The following is a 16,520-nucleotide window of genomic DNA, read 5'->3' as shown; positions in this document are numbered from 1 at the left end:
TGCATGCAGGGGGGAACCAGGGACTTACCTTACAAGGAGATACTGTCGGAGTGATGGGCCTAGGCAAGACTCACTCAGTACAGAAGTGCTGGCAATATCCACTGTACCCTGTTGAGCCCTCTCCGCTACCAGTGTGCCAGACACAGCGCTGCCATAGCTGTGATGTCATCAAACTGATTAACAGAGGTCACTCTGCCCAAAAGATTCCCTGAAACCTTGTCTCCCTCAACTCGCAGCCCCACCCAAGCCACATCCAGGTGTATCCTCAGTGAGTCAGGTGCTCCTTGTTGAGACTCACACTGGTGGAGGCAGCTGGTCTCGGTTTCTGGTGTGGCCTTTTGAGGCAACTATAAGCACAGCATCTGTGGACTGCTTGCTGAATCTTAACAGGTGGCCCTAGAGGGGTAGAGGCTTGGGCTAAGTTTGGCCTGCAGCTGAACCCCTCTCAGGACTGTGCCACTGGACACCTACTTCACAAATCCACACTAATAAGACTGAGAGACTTAGGAGCTTTGCTTAGTACATAGACACAGACACGGAAAGGCAGCCAAAATGGGAAGACAAAGAAGCAGAAACCATATGACAGAACAGAACAGAGATCCAGATATAATGGAGTCCAGTAATCTAACAGATGCAGAGTTCAAAACACTGGTTATAAAGATGCTCAATGAACTTTTGGGAAGTGTAGAAAACTCTAACAAAGAGGTAAAAATGGAAATAGAATTATAAAAGGGAATCAGTCTGAAATGGAGAACACATTATTTGAGATGAGAAGTATATTAAATGGAATAAACAAAGGAATAAACAAAGTGAATAAAGAAGAGGATCAAATGCCTCATCTAGAGGATGGGAAAGCCAATCAGGACACTCAATCAGAATGGCAAAAAAAAAAAAGATGCCAATTTAAGGAGGATACGGGACACTATTAAGGCTCTAAATATTCGTCTGATCAGCGTAACAGAAGAAAATCACAATGTTGGACAGCTGTTTGAAGAAATAATGATGGAAAACTTCCCTAATTTGGTGAAGGAAATGGACGTAAAACCCCAGGAAGCTCAGAGAATTACAAAAATCAGGGAGCCCACACCAAGACACATCATAATCAAAATGCCAAAGGTTAAATACAAAGAAAGAATATTAAAAGCAGCAAGAGAAAAAGAAATAATTACTTATAAGGAAACACCCCCATGAGACTGGCTGCTAATTTCTCAAAAGAAACTATGCAGGACAAAAGGGCTTGGCAAAAAATATTCGACAAGATGAAGACCCAGGATATACAACCAAAAATAATTTATCCAACAAAGCGCAAAGTTACCATTTAGAGTTGAAGGACAGATAAAGAGCTTCCCAGACACAATAAGCTAAAGGAATTTATCACCACTAAGCCAGAATTACAGGAAATGTTGGAGGGACTTTCTTTAAGAAGAAAAAACATGTGTCAAAAACAGGAATAAAGAATGGTAACAACTACATTCCTATCAATAAATACCTTAAATGGAAAAGAATTAAATGCTCCAATCAAATGACAGAGTGGCTGAAAGGATAAGAAAACAAGACCCCTACATATGAAAAGGAATGAGATGGAAAAGGTATTGCTTTGATGGACCTAGAAGGTATTTAAGTCAGACAGAGAAAGATAAACACTATGATTTCACTTATGTGGAATCTAAGGAATAAAAAGGACAAAATAATTAAAAACAGACTCACAAATATACTGGACAATTTGGTGATGGACAGAGGGGGTTTAGGGTTGGGAGAATGGGGAAGGTTAAGTACAAATTAGCTGATGGATGGTCATGGGATGGGGCATGGCATAGAGAATGCAGTTAGCATTAATAATACATTGGCTAGGTGGAGGGTCAGGGAAGGGAGGGAGTAATGGGGGGGTGGATCATTTTACTAACTATACAGAGGTCTAACCAACATACTGTATACTTGAAACTAATTAAAAAAAAAAATACAATGAAGATAAGGTAAATGTTTATAGCCTCTTCTAACCAAGCAAAACTTATGCCAACTTTCTTAACAGGGTGTTTTAAATTGAAGCTTGTAACACATTACTAGACATATATACATCAAAGACTTCTCACAAACTTTCATTCTCCTGGTACACTAAATCCTGAGCATCTGCTCATCTTGCAAGAAAACAGAAAACAGATAGCTTGCTATTAAGATTAAATTTTTGCTTAGTCCAGATTTTCATATCACTTTTTTACTTAGATAAGGCAGGAATAGCACAAAGATATATAGATAACGATACAGAAAAAAAGTCACTGAAATTGGGCATTGTTCAAACTTGAGAGTACTTTTCAGTACCTAAGGGAAGAAATTCACAAAACAGCTAACAATAAGTATTTAATGTATCTGTATATTAATTTGACCCCTTAAGGCTTCTTCCTTTTTTCAGAAATTGCTGGATTAAGCTTTCCAAGACTAATTAAAATGTTGTGTAAAGATTAGCATACCTGACTTTCTTATTGTTGTTTGTTATTCTTAATTATTGATTATCCTTTTTTAACAAATTTTATTTATAGAAAATAAGATTAGAAAAATGTCATTTCCTTTTTAATATACTTTGTAAAATTTTAAAAAGCTTTTTCCTTTCCCCAACATCCTACATGATAGTTCTGTAAATTATTCACTTTTTCAATCTCAGTATTTTTTTCCCTTTATATGTCTTTGAAAAATAACTAAAACAAATCAACAATTATCGAATAGTGGTGACTTATAAGATTCTGTATAAGATGTTGAAGGATTAAATGCTAATTTTTAAAAAGAACATTACAAACAAAACACTAGGCAAATATACATCATCATGTTGCATACAAATGAAAGATACACTTCACGGTCTGAATGGGAAGCTGTCACACACATGAAAGATCATGGGATCTGGCACCAGACAGATCTGGGTTCATATCCAGCTCTGCCATCAATTAATGAGTAAATTTTCTCATTTAAAAAACTGAGAGGTTAATTAAACCTCTTACAAAGCATTATCCTTGATAAATATTAATACCTCAATAAATGTGAGCTATTATTTTAAAATGTTTTAGCAACAGTATAACCAAGTTTTTAAGATTAGTACCACTATTCTTATTCCAGAGATGTCATTCCTACAAATGAAAAAAATGTGATTAAAGGAAAATGAAATTCTTCATTTTATTTCAATGATAGTATTGCTTCCTACAGACAGCAGAGTTAGTAAAGCCAAGAAAGATCTATCATGAGAAATGACTAAAATCAGCTGACTGGATGTTTGACTAAATTCAATCATAAGGCAAAATAATAAAGAACAGTCAAATAATAAAGAACAGTCAAAGTTTATTTTCTGAATATTCTGAAAGGTTTTCATATTTTAGAAGGAAAGCTGAAAGCTTCTTGTTTTCATTTCTTCCTAGATATAAAAAAATCACTAAAATTCTCTCTCTCACACACACACACACACACACACACACACACACACACACAAATAAAACTAAGAAAAACAGCTACATATTATCTTATTTGTATATTAAATGTGAGTAGGAGGATTTTCTATATAAATAAATTAGTTCTTAATTTTATTTTTTAAAATTGTACCATTAAGTCAAACCAACTGATAAAAAGGTTCAGACATTAGTACTTCCCAAATTTTCACATCCTCCAAAAAAGCATACAGAGTAACAAGAACAAATAAAACTACACAGCTCCCAAGCCCGCAGACAGAGAATACTGCAAATTTCAAATTCCTATAAATAGAAAAATAAACACCAATTTCCAGCGAAGCTATCTTCTGAGCATCCTCTCAAAGCTACTATAGGAGTGGGGAGGGAGAGTACAGAAGCAGTGCATGGAAGAGAAAAGAGGAAAAGAAAAAAAAAATCATTTCTAGACAGAGAAAGTCCCCCTTAAGGACAAAAATGCTGAGAAGAATCCTGGAAGGTTAGAGCACTGACTACAGAGAAAAGAATAAAAGTGTGCGGGCCTCAAAATGGTAGTCCCAGAAAGGAAATACTTCTTGGAGAGAAAAGAATAAAATGAAGATGGCCCGCCCCCACCACCCCAATGATGAAGAAAAAAAAGCAGCAAGAAGGCAACTAAAAAAAAGTTTTTTTAATAAAACACCTCTCCACAATGCCCCACTCTAAAAAGCATTAAAGAAAATGTACTCTGTTAGACTGACAGAAGATGGCAATCTTGAATTCCTTAAAGAGGGTATCTTATAAACTATCCCAAACTACCAAACTTACTCACAGAATGCATATTGTAAGTAATCTTCATCTGTACAAAGCTACTTATAAGACTAAAAAATAAAAAATAAAAACCAAAACATTATAATAAATGAAACTTCCTCAAACCAAACAATTACCGAACAGAAGGAAACTATAATACAACACTCAAGCATTCGGGGATTTGAAACAAACACCTTGAATGTGAAATTCAAAAAAAATGATTAAACTCTGAAAAGAAATGGAAGAAAAAAATCGAAATCATAATGGAAATGAAGACTAAATTATAAGGTACCCAAAGGAGAATATATTCAAATAAAAATTTTAAAAGGGGCATAGTAGAGAGGAAAAGAACCAAGAAATGGAAATGGAATCGAGAAAGAACTAAAAAAAGGACAGAGAAAGTAGTTGAAAGAAAGACAAAAAGGACCCAATGTACGTATAATTAGAATACTTGATGAAAAAAATAACATAAAATAAAATAAATGAAAATCATAATCCTAGAGATCTTTTTGAAATGAAAGAAGATCTGAATATACATAAGGTCCACTAGCTACATGGGAAAACTGACCTGGAATGAGCAACACTGAGACATATCCTAGCAAAACTACTAGACTTTAGGGGTGGCTCCATAGTGTAGTGATTAGCACATCTGCTTTACATGCAGAAGGTCTGGGTTCATGCCCCAGGTGGAGACACGGACCATACCCCGGGGATGCCAGGCCCCAAGTGCACACTGTGAGCATGTGAGAGGAGACGCCCTGCCTTCAGAGATTCAGTTCTTCAGGGGAAAATGGCAACATCCATAGTTCAGGGGTGGAAGGGGGTGGGGGGGAGATTTAAAAAGGGGGGAAAAACTACTAGATTTTAAAGATAAAGGGAAAACAGAAATCCTAAGGGCCTCAAAGATAAAGATCAAGTAACTTAGAGTAAGATCATTAGACTGAGATGAGACTTCTCAAAAGCAACATATAAAGCAAGGCAACAATGGAACACCATTAAGAAACTCAAGATGTCCTTCAAGTACCTAACATATAGAAAAAGTTTTAAATACATAGTAACCAAAGGAATACTAGACACATGAGCCCTTCTTGTGGAAATCTACTACAGGAGACACTTTATCCAACCACATGATGGGGGAAACTTTAGCAAAGGGACTGATGTATTCGATTGCAAATCTAAGACTAAAAAATGGGAGAGTGGAAGAATATATAAATGTTAAATGTTCTGAAAAAGTAAAATTAATGCATCCTCCAAAATGGGAACAATTAGGGAGATAAAAACATGAAAATAAAATAGGCTCTTTAACAGCTAGAAATGTAACAAGTAGAAACCAAACAACAACAAGAAAACTGAAAAACCAGATAGTAATGAGAAAATTAAGTACTAAAGGTATATAAAAAGACTTCCACTTCTGGCCATTATGAAGTTCCTGGAATGGACTTAATCTTCCACTGTAAACAACTAGAAAAACTTTTTTTAAGGGGGAAGGGAGACACTATCTTTACACACTGGACAGTGGGCAGTGCAGGATTATGATTCTTGATGTAAGAGAAATAAAAAAGATGAACTCTACAATCACCACAAGTTTTCTGCCTGACAGCATGTTCCAGACTGTAGTGCAAGAAGGGAAATCTAAACATAGCAAAACAGTCCCAACAACATAAGGAGATCAAAATCATAGTTCTCTGCAGCTGGAATTCTGTGTATGTACTGAAGAGGAAGAAGCTACAAAGAAAAACACTCCAGAAACCTAAATCGAAGTCCCACTGAAGGCCATACAGAAAGTCCCTGGAAGATGAGACACCATATGAAGAAAGAGGTCCTATGGAGAAAACTGGAGACATCCAGCCATCAGCCAGCATCAAGACCCCAGACTTGTGAAAGAAGCCATCTTGGACCTTCCCGTGCTGCCTGGACACCATCTGAGAACAGCTACATGACAAGCAACACCATCTGCAGCAGAGGACCACCCAGTCAACTCACAGAAAAGTGAAAAGTAATAAATCATTGTTTCGAAACAAAGCAAAAAAGGTAGTTACTTATGATACACATGGTAATTTAATAAAGAATTATATTTTAATATATAGCATAACTATAATAAATATACCAAATGATAATATACCAAAGATTAACTTTATTTAATAATGTTGATAGCTAAAATCCTAATTGTTAGAATAAGTAGTATTAGATATGTATCTGGGGAAACTACAAATAATTATTTTCATTCTCCCCAAATGCAAAGCCTAACATCTCATCTATTCATTCTTTGTTCTTTCTATATTTTTGAAGATGAAATTTCTATTCATTAATTATATTTTTGAAGATGAATTTTCTATTTCTATTTATAAAGTACACTGGGAATGTCATACCGGCTTAATAATGAAGAAGTTTTCCTACAGATATGATAAATAGAATATCCCAGAAGTAACATTAGTAGAGCTAAAAACATGGTTGGTTGCCAGTTTCTTACTGATTGTAAAGTTACAGTACTTATTTAAATACCTAGCACAAAGTTTATGCTATAATGGCATAATTTTTCCTTATTTCCTCTTCTGTTTAAATTTATATGCCCATCCACAATCATCTCCTCCTCCTCTCCAATGTAAATGCTCCAATTCTTACTGTACACATGCTCTTACAGTCTGCTATCGTTACTCATTCTCAGCCACACTGCAAGCCCTACGTCTCTGGAAAGAGAGATTATCTACACACCATTTTAGTTCAGCTAAGTCCCATCTTTCCTGTCAAATCCTTCTGTGCATCATTCCCTAATGAGTTATCACTTTTCTGAATGTCTATAGCACTTACTCTACAATTCGAGGCTTTGTATTTAATCATTCATTGCTTGGAATAGGGGCCCTAGTTATTCAGACATCTGCCTACTGAGTATCCAAGTGTCCTTTCAGCTCCTTGACAACAGATCACATTTCTTCTACTTGATTTCTATTTCCTACAGCACAGATCATTTTAAACAATCCACAAATCCCCTGAAATTCATACAAAGTTTTATGCAAAATGTTTTTTGAAAAAATAGTATATAGCTTTCATCATATTCTCCAATGACCATATGATACAAAAGGCAGCCATTAAATGAGAAAAGAAAACTTTGTTTTTGAGAAATCTAAAGACAGAGGTCAGGAACCTCTGTCAGATGATGGGTGCTCCTTATTTATATAAAAAATGTTTGTTAACTTAAAAACTGTTCTTTATCACACTGCAAAAGTCAATTCTGCTAAAAGCTAACAAAAAGTTCTACTCGTCTGAAAAAGTAAAGAAAGAAAATCTCTCTACTACTATGTGTAGAAATTCAAGCCTTGGAAATTATTCATTTTTCTTACCTATAGCAAATACATTTTACTAATTCAGTAACCCAAGAATGAAAGAGCATTGTTGGGTTTTCTGCACCATGAAACCATGAAGCCTTTTCTCTTTTATAGTGCCCTAAAAAAATTAATTTTACTATGAAGTTTTAATTGAATATAAATATGCGTGTGTTCTTAAGAAAATGATAAGAAACAGAGATTAGAAAAACATTTAAAGGCAAAAACTAATCTGAGAAGCAAATGTACTGTTCTTTCCATCATCCAATTATATAGTGCAGAAAAAAATACAATTAATATGTACCAACCTTAATTCTTTCTGGCTCACGTAATTATATTTCTGTTTGCCAGCAAACATAAATTCTGCATAAGTTTTCATATCAAGCATATCAAAATTAGCATAAAAAATAACTATAAATAATGTGTTGTCATTATACGCTCATTCACAGAGCTTCATGTAACTTCGGAGCTCTATGTATTGTTCTGTATCTGCATGGTTAGTCTTCTGGCCACCTTAGAGAAGGATCTTTAGGTCTCTCAAAAAGAAGTTGTTTTTCTCATTTTATGGCTACCTTTTGTTTCTTATGTAAATCTTTGCGTGCTCACAGAATGTTACCCAATAATGCATTTTATATCCTCCATCAGAAAACAAATTATGCCAAATAAAAGAGATTAAATCACCTAGCCCTTCTAAGATGCTTTATTTTGCCTGTCTGCTAAAGTTAGCATAATATAATCTGATCCTAAGCAATGTTATTCAGCTTTCTTTACCAATAGAGAAAAGGATGACTAAAATTTCCCTTTTAATTCTTTTTATAACTGCTCTCTACAGCTTTCATGAAGTTCTTCACCTAACCTAGGCAGTCACCTGAAGGCAACCACTCTGTTGCCAACAAAGCATAATGCTGTTTAAACTGACTAATGAAAAGCCATTTCATTTCAACATTTTATATATATATATATATATATATATATATATATATACCTAGTGGAGAAAATTGATAAATAAAAATTTAGAAAAAATGAATTCCAACCACAGAAATATGTCATTGTTTTATTATGTTGAAGGTAAAGCCACTACTTTTAGATTCACAAAATTACAGGGTGTCAGTTATAAATTAAAAAATGTCAGCAATCAGGTAGGTGGCTTTATCACTTTTCAAAAATATGATCTTACCTGATTAAGTGAGGTGGTGTCCGTATGTACAACATCAGGAGGTCTACTGGGAATGGCTACAGTTTCCTGGAATAAAAACATATATATATTAAATACTAACAAAATAATTGCTATTCTCATTCTCCAAACTGGTATATGATAAACAACCATGTTTTAATATAATAAAATCTGCAAGCTGGATAAAAAATTTTAATATATGTTCAAGAGATAATGACATTTAAAATTTCATTACTGCTAGCTTCACCCACATTATGACCCTGTTTAAGGAATCATATAACCAGAGCCATTCCCTAGGACAAGAAGGAGAAAAACTTAGACTCTTTCCCCAATGATGATGACAGCTATAAAAATTCAATAAACAATTCACATCTAAATTGATCTTTAAATGCACTTTACTAAGAGTGTGGATCTCTTTGCATTTATGGCCTTTCTGGAGTTGGTTGAGCTTCTTGGATATGTAGATTAACGTTTTTCATCAAAGCCATTATTAGTTCAATTATTTTTTCCTGCTTCTTTCTCTCTCCTTTCATTCTGGTCCCTATTACTTGATGGTATCCCACATTTCTCTGAGGCTCTTCACTCTTTTCTTTTTCCTTCACCCTTTCTTTCTGTTCTTTAGACAGACATTCACAGATGAAATAGATCTTCAAGCTTTTTGATTCTTTCGTTTGCCAGTTCAAACTACTGTTGAGCCTCTCTAGGAAATTCTTCATTTCCGTTATTATACATTCAGCTCCTGAACTTCTATTTGGATCTTTTTTATAATTTCTATTTATTGATTTTCCCTACTTGATGAATCACTGTAATCATACTTTACTTCTTTAAGCATGGTTTCCTTTAGTGCTTTGAACGTATTTATAACAGTTGCTTTGATGTCTGTTCTTTAAGTCCTCCCAAAGGCAGTTTGTGTTGCCTGGTTTGTTTTTTTCCTTTCTATGGATCACACTCTCCTGTCTCTTTCATGTCTTGTCATTTTCTGCTGATAATTGGACAATTCTGGATATTAATCTTTCTCCTTCAGGGCTTGTTGTCATTAACTTGTTTATTGGTTTAATAATTTGGCTAAACTATTTTAGTTAAGTCTATTTCTCCCACAGTGTGCAGCCTTGGGCAAGCTGTACCCTGAGATGCAATGGTTTTAGTAAGGCTCTCTAGGACTGTCTCTCCCTAACATGTTAAACTGTCTGCCTCTTTTGGTATCATACCCAGCTATTGGCTCCACTAAGTGGGAGATGATTGCTCTATTGTTTTTAACAATACCTTGGGACATAAACTGCTCAAGGTCTGATACAATTAAAGTCAGACCTCTTTATAGGGTTAGTCTTTCAGGCCATTCTTAGAGGTGTGTTATGACTAGAGGGCTCTTCTTTGATGTTTCTCTATAGTTCTCTCTAGTAAACTTCAAATTGAGCTAGTTTTTTGTTTTGTTTTTTTTTTACAATAAAACTTTTTAATTAAATTTATTGTGGTGTCATTGGTTAATAAAATTATATATGCAATAATGCATTATCTATATATTGCATTATGTACTCACCACCCAAAGTCAAATCTCCTTCAGTCGCCGTATATTTGACCCCCTTTATACTTTTCTTCCTCCCTCCTCCCCTGTTTCCTTCAGGAAACCACAATACTGTTGTGTCTATGAGCTGTTCGTTGCTTTCAGTTTTATATCCCACATATGAGCAAAATCATATGGTTCTTGACTTTTTTCATCTGATTTATTTCGCTTAGCATAATCTCAAGATCCGTCCACATTGTCACAAATAGCAGTATTTCATTTTTTCTTTTGGCTGAGTAACATCCCACTGAATGTATGTACCAAATCTCTTATCTCTTATCCAATCATCTATTCAAAGGACACTTTGGTTGTTTCCATGTATTGGCCACAGTAAATAATGCTGCAATGAATATAGGGGTGCATATATTTTTATGGATATTTTAATTTGGGGGGAGTGGGGGGTTGGGGTAGATAACCTGAAGAAGGATTACTGGGTCATATGGTAGTTCTATTCTTAATTTGAGAAACCTCCATACTATTTTCCACAGTGGCTGTACCAATTTACATTCCCACCAGCAGTGTATAAGGGTTCCTTTTTCCCCACAACCTCTCCAACACTTGTTGTTATTTGTCTTGTTGATGACAGCCTTTCTAACAGGTGTGAAGTGGTATCTCATTGTGGTTTTAATCTGCATTTTCTTAAAAGCTAGTGAAGTTGAGCATCTTTTCATATGTCTGTTGGCCATTTATATGTCTTCTTGGGAGAAGTGTCTGTTCAGGTCCTCTGCTCATTTTTTAACTGGATTTTTTTGTTGTTTTCAATTTTAAAAGTTCTTTACATATTTTGGATATTAGCTTCTTATTGGAGGCAAAGGAGTTGGGCTAGTTTAACTTACTCTTCTCATGGAGTTACCAGACTCCTCTTGATTTTTTTATCATTAAAGTAATCTCATTTTTGAGAGCACCTTTACTTTTGAACTTCCAAATACTCTATTACAAAATGAGTCAATTTCCTTGGAAACTGCATCAGAATCCTTTATTATTACAGCCTGCTTTGCACCTTGGACAAAAACTCTGCACCACTGCAGCAAAGATAGCGGCCTGCTTTTCTTCAAGTGGCATCCTCACTTTACAAAAAGGGTGCTGGTCAGAGGTAGTAACTTGTGGTATTCTCAGCTTGCCTCTCTCAGCATGGAACCCCTCACCCTATGAGCAAGCTGGGACAAAATTGATCATGACCCCAGTATTCCCGGACTGTCATGGGTAAAACAGATTTTCTACCCTATGAGTGGGGGCTGGGTAGAAGAAGAGAGCCCCATAACTCTTAGACACTTGCAACCAGAATAGAGCTTCTACAACACAAGCTGGTTGGAGAATAAGAAAAACTAGCGACCTGTTCCTCCTGGGAAGATAGCAAGGCCCTATTCAGGGAGCTGAGGGCAGAGGAATCCCGTATTTTTGGCTGCACATGCCTGCAGTGAAACTTCTGTCATGCTGAACCATGGAAAGAGGGTAGAAGGAGAGTGATGTGGCTCAAATTCCACAGATTCTCACTGTTCTTACTAAGATACAGATCTTCTTGAATAGGTGTTTCATTTGCTAATTCCCTTGGGACATTTTCCAAAGACTTTTAATTTTTTTTAAATAATTTTCACCAATTATCATTCTTTAACTGAGGAGAGGGTCCAAGGAACTCCTCACACAATTATTCCAGAAATAGTCTCTCAATATTGCTTTAAGTAATACTTCATTTACTACAGAAGAATATTTATTACAATATAATCTTATTACCTCAAATAAATTAGACAAAAGCCAGGTTAAATTAGTGTAAAATCCAAGTTATGAAACATTTTTTTAGGAAAAATGTTTTAAATAGAATTTAAGAACTAAAATGTAACTAGAATTACCTTACATAAACGAAATGCTTTTCTTTAACGAATAAAGATTTTAATTTCTACAAGAATTATTTGTATGTGCTACGTTTTTCTAAAGACTTCTGAGTACTACAAAGTTTACATAAGAAAGTAAAAATATTCCCACACTTATCTCAGGTACATTATACCTATCTCAGCTAGATGTCTCTCTATATAAAACATTATGTGTTAAAATATACAAACATAAACAGCATTTCAAATCTAAGGAACATATTCTGATTCAAAGAAATGTAGATTACTGAGGCTCTACTCTATGAAATTACATATTGTGCTGGCTGGAAAATTATTGCTTGGCTATCGCCCATGGGAACATAGGCTATCACCCATGGGAACATAACATTCTAACAATAAGCTTTCTGCTTCTGTACCCCTGCTTGCACACCTGACCTGTGGGTTGACAGGTAGTGAATAGGAGAAAAAATAGAACTTTGTGTTTAAGACAGAATGAGGAATGGGATTTAGGGCTTAAAAACCCTGTATCTCTACATTTCAGGGCTGCTTAATTTGGGGTCTGCGTACCCCTGGCAGACCCAGCTGGCTGAATAAAGAGCATGTTTCCTATGACTCACTGATTTCTGGTGGTCCATGTGTCTTTCGGGGGCTGGCGGCTACAACAATATATTGTAAAATGGTAAATTCAAAATATAGATAAGGATCCTTAACTACACATATATTTTGCTTAGAAGCCACAGCCTACCTTGACTTTATCTGATGTCTGATTTCCACCAAATCCTCCAGAGCCAACGATGAAGACAGAGAACTGATTATAACACATAAGCTCATTCCCAGAATAAGAATAGACTGAAAAGTAAATGAAAAAAAAAATTTTTAAGTTATCAAAAGATACAACTAGTTAACAAACATATGATCAACAAATCCTTTAAAAGTTTCTAAAACAAAATCCTATTACTAAAAGTTTTGTAATTTGAAGATACCCAAGTTTAGGTTACAAAGCAATCATTTTAATTCACTCACTACTAGTCCCTGGAAGGCACAGAGAGGAGGATCTCCACAAATCCTTTCTGACTATGAAATAGCAGTTTCTCTCACCAATCTTAAACCTCCCCAACTGCCTTTCATATTTCAATTCTCACCACCTCAAACATTTCAAACAATCCCACTATAAAGTGCAGGTAGCCTCACACTCAAACTTTCAAACATTCTGCCAAAGCACTCAAAAAAAGCCTGGAATGTAAAAGAGGAATTAAGTGAGAATAAAGGAAATAAGCTTCAGAAGAGCAGGATCGTGACTGTTTTGCTCATCATCATATTCCCAGCAATTAAAAGAGCACCTGGGTCAGAAAAGGCACCTAATAAATATTTATTAAATTAATGAATCAATGAATAAATGACATGAGTGAGCAAGTTAGTGAATATGTAAGCAAATAATGAATGAAAGTAAGACAGCTGTCACTCTTTCCACTAAATTTTCTAGTGAGAGTTTGAGCATTATCTGTATCTTCAGCTCTAGAAAACTAGGAATATGATTTTGAATTGCATACTAAGGAAAAATCTACTTATAACAAAAAAATTTAAAAAATCATAGCAATTTGTATTTAATATAAGATTTTTATTACACAAGGAATTGGATATCTAATTTCATTTATGCGTTATCTATAAATTCTAAAATATTATTAAACATTACTAAGCTATAATTAAGTAAAGAGTAGGTCAAGAGAAAATAGTTAAAAATTAAAGTTAAGGTTACTGCAGAACTTTTGTTATGTGGTATGTTAGATTTGATATAATCTTGAGAAGACAAAAAGAAAAGTTAGAGTATTGCAGCCAAATGTTGGCCAACATCTGGAATGACAAGAAAATATAAAAATTGAAAAAAGAAGAGGAAGACAAAAAATAAAGAGGAAAGAGAGAGAACAGACATGTCATGAAATACTATAAGTTAACAAAAGCAATGCAGAAGAATATTTAAGAGCATCAAAAACGTCCTCAATATATTAAGTAAAAACAAGTTCCAAAATAGTATACATAATATAAATTCCTATGCATTTAGAACAAAAATGATAAGACTATATTCCAAATACCAGACAATATTAAACTTTCCACTGTTCTCAATTTCTAAAATTTTTGACAATATTTCTTTTGTTCTTAAACTTTAAAACAAATAATTTTTAAACGATGTATCTTTAGCTTTTATTTAATTATTAGTATTTCAACATTTACTAAACTACTATAATTTTTTTGCCTGCTACAAAAAAAATGTGACTATGGTATTTAAACCACATTCAATAGGCTTCAATGTGCAAGGTAAGCAACCTAACTACCATTTATAACAATGATTCGAAGGTCAAATATGTTCCAAATTCTTAAAGAGCTAACCAAAAAAAGAAACTGCAATACTGCCTAATTATCAGCTGAGGGCTGTCTAGGTATTCCCTCCTGCCAAAAACATCTCCCGCAAGCATGATTCTCCTCTATGTTCTTTACACCAGCCACATTTCTCCCCTCTGTGCTTTGGTTATGTTGTCTCAAATCCTCTGAAATGCCCCACTCTACCCACACATACCCCAATCAACTCGTTCTCCCTCCCCCTTATGTCCTAAAAGCTTATAAATATTTAGAATGCTTACCCTGCTTTCTCACAAATGGGAAGATAAGTACATTATTAATGATTTCTATGGTGAAGTATTATGTTACATACAAATTCTATCAATCTAACAATAAATATAAGAACTGGAAATGCATTACCATCCACAAGAAGTAATAAACCGGATCCTTTATCTAGAATATCAACAATAACTGCTTCAGATTTTAATTTTCCTAAAATAAAAGGTAAATAAATAAATAAATAGACATTTTAAAGGCCATAAGTTTTTATATGAAGACATGAGAGAACTTAACATAAATTGCACTGTAAGTTCCACAAAACTAAAAATTACAGTTTGAAACAATTTTCAATGTAATGTTAAACAATTCAACATTAGAGGTAATTGGAATACCTGAGTCACTAAATTTAAAACATCAATAATTCTGACAAACAAATGGTTTTAAAATAATAATTTTCAATCATTCGACAAACATTTATTAAATATACAACCAATACCACTTACCCCATTCGTTCTCAATCTCTACTCTACTGGCTTCCATGAAATGCTGTTTCTTTCTAATCACTCTATTCTTTCATTGACTCCTCTTTCCATCATTTAACTGGTGATGTCTTGATAGATAATTATTATCTGTGGGTGAAGTCATCATCTTTTTCTCAAACCTGCTTTTCTCCTTTGTTCCCTGTATGAGTGAATGGTATTACCCACCCAGCTGCCCAAGCCAGAACTTGAGCATCACCCCTAACTCATAAAACAGAGTCTAAGTGTGTGGCAAGACTTGGGTATGCCAGGGATGGCAAAAGCTACATTATACTAAAAGTTTTGACTCACCCTTAGTCATCTGGAGTTTTTAATAGGGAAATAACAAAAACATCTGCATTTTAAAAATAACATTCTAGCTGCAGAGCGATGAACAGACCCGAGGGGAGCAAGTGAGAGCTGACAGTAGCCTAAACAAAAATATAAAAGTGGAGGTGGACAAAAATAAAAGGATTCCGGATGCATTGAAGGGAGAGAATCAAAGAACTTGTCTGGATGTGAAAGATGGTAAAAGGGAAGGCAAGGATGATATCTAGATTGTTGCTTTTCCCTCCTAAATAGCTCTCTGATCCACCCATTTCTTTCCATCTCTCCACCACTATCTTAGTCCATGCTACCATCATTTCATCTGAACTACCACATAGACTTCAAAGTACCTGCACATCCACTCTGACCAACTTTAAAACGTGCTCCATACATATCCAAGGCGATTTTTTCCCAGTCAACTCTGACAATATAATTGCTCTTCCCAACATCACCACTACCTCTCCCCACCACTTCCCAAGGCTCTTGCAATAAATATAAAACCCCCTAATCTGATCTACATAATACTATTCCCTAACACCACTACCAGGCTCTCTGGGCACCCTGGCTTTCCTTTGCTCCTCCTCATCTATGCTTCTCCATATCCTGAGGGCCCTTACACAGGTCCATCATTGGCTCTGTCTGGAATGTTCTTTCTTTCCTTCTTTTGCCTAACTTCATAATTAGCTGAAATCTTGCTTTCAAATCTCTCATGTCAGTTCTTCAGAGAAACACTTCTCTTCCCAACTTGATAATTTCAAATCCTTCTATTTTAAGTTCTAATGGTATCATGTATGTTTCATCTTTAACATCACATGTATCATCACCAATTCCTCAACTATTTATTGATTGCCAAGTTCTATGTATTTTGCTAGGGCTGTGAATACATGAAGTACAAAAACGAATCTATACTCTGCCCTCATGGAGTATGTAACCTAGTTGATGGGGAAGACAGCCAATAATCAAATAACTA

The 16,520-nt window shown here is 34.9% G+C and overlaps 1 protein-coding gene across 3 annotated transcripts in view; it reads right to left on the bottom strand.

Moving 5' to 3' along the window:
• Positions 1–16,520, bottom strand: part of HSD17B4 (hydroxysteroid 17-beta dehydrogenase 4) — a 79,474-nt gene that overhangs the window by 21,170 nt on the left and 41,784 nt on the right. For all 3 annotated transcript variants that reach the window (XM_039848522.1, XM_039848523.1, XM_039848524.1), the window contains 3 exons: positions 14,847–14,918; positions 12,838–12,941; positions 8,709–8,774 (listed from right to left, as the gene is read on the bottom strand). In XM_039848522.1, coding sequence (XP_039704456.1) covers positions 8,709–8,774; positions 12,838–12,941; positions 14,847–14,918 — 242 coding nt within the window. The remainder of the gene's footprint in view (positions 1–8,708; positions 8,775–12,837; positions 12,942–14,846; positions 14,919–16,520) is intronic.

This window comes from Pteropus medius, unplaced genomic scaffold (genome assembly GCF_902729225.1).
Source record: "Pteropus medius unplaced genomic scaffold, Ma_sr-lr_union100, whole genome shotgun sequence".
Lineage (NCBI taxonomy): Eukaryota > Metazoa > Chordata > Mammalia > Chiroptera > Pteropodidae > Pteropus > Pteropus medius.
Note: the sequence above shows the minus strand (reverse complement) of the source record. Positions and strands in the feature narration are given on the sequence as shown.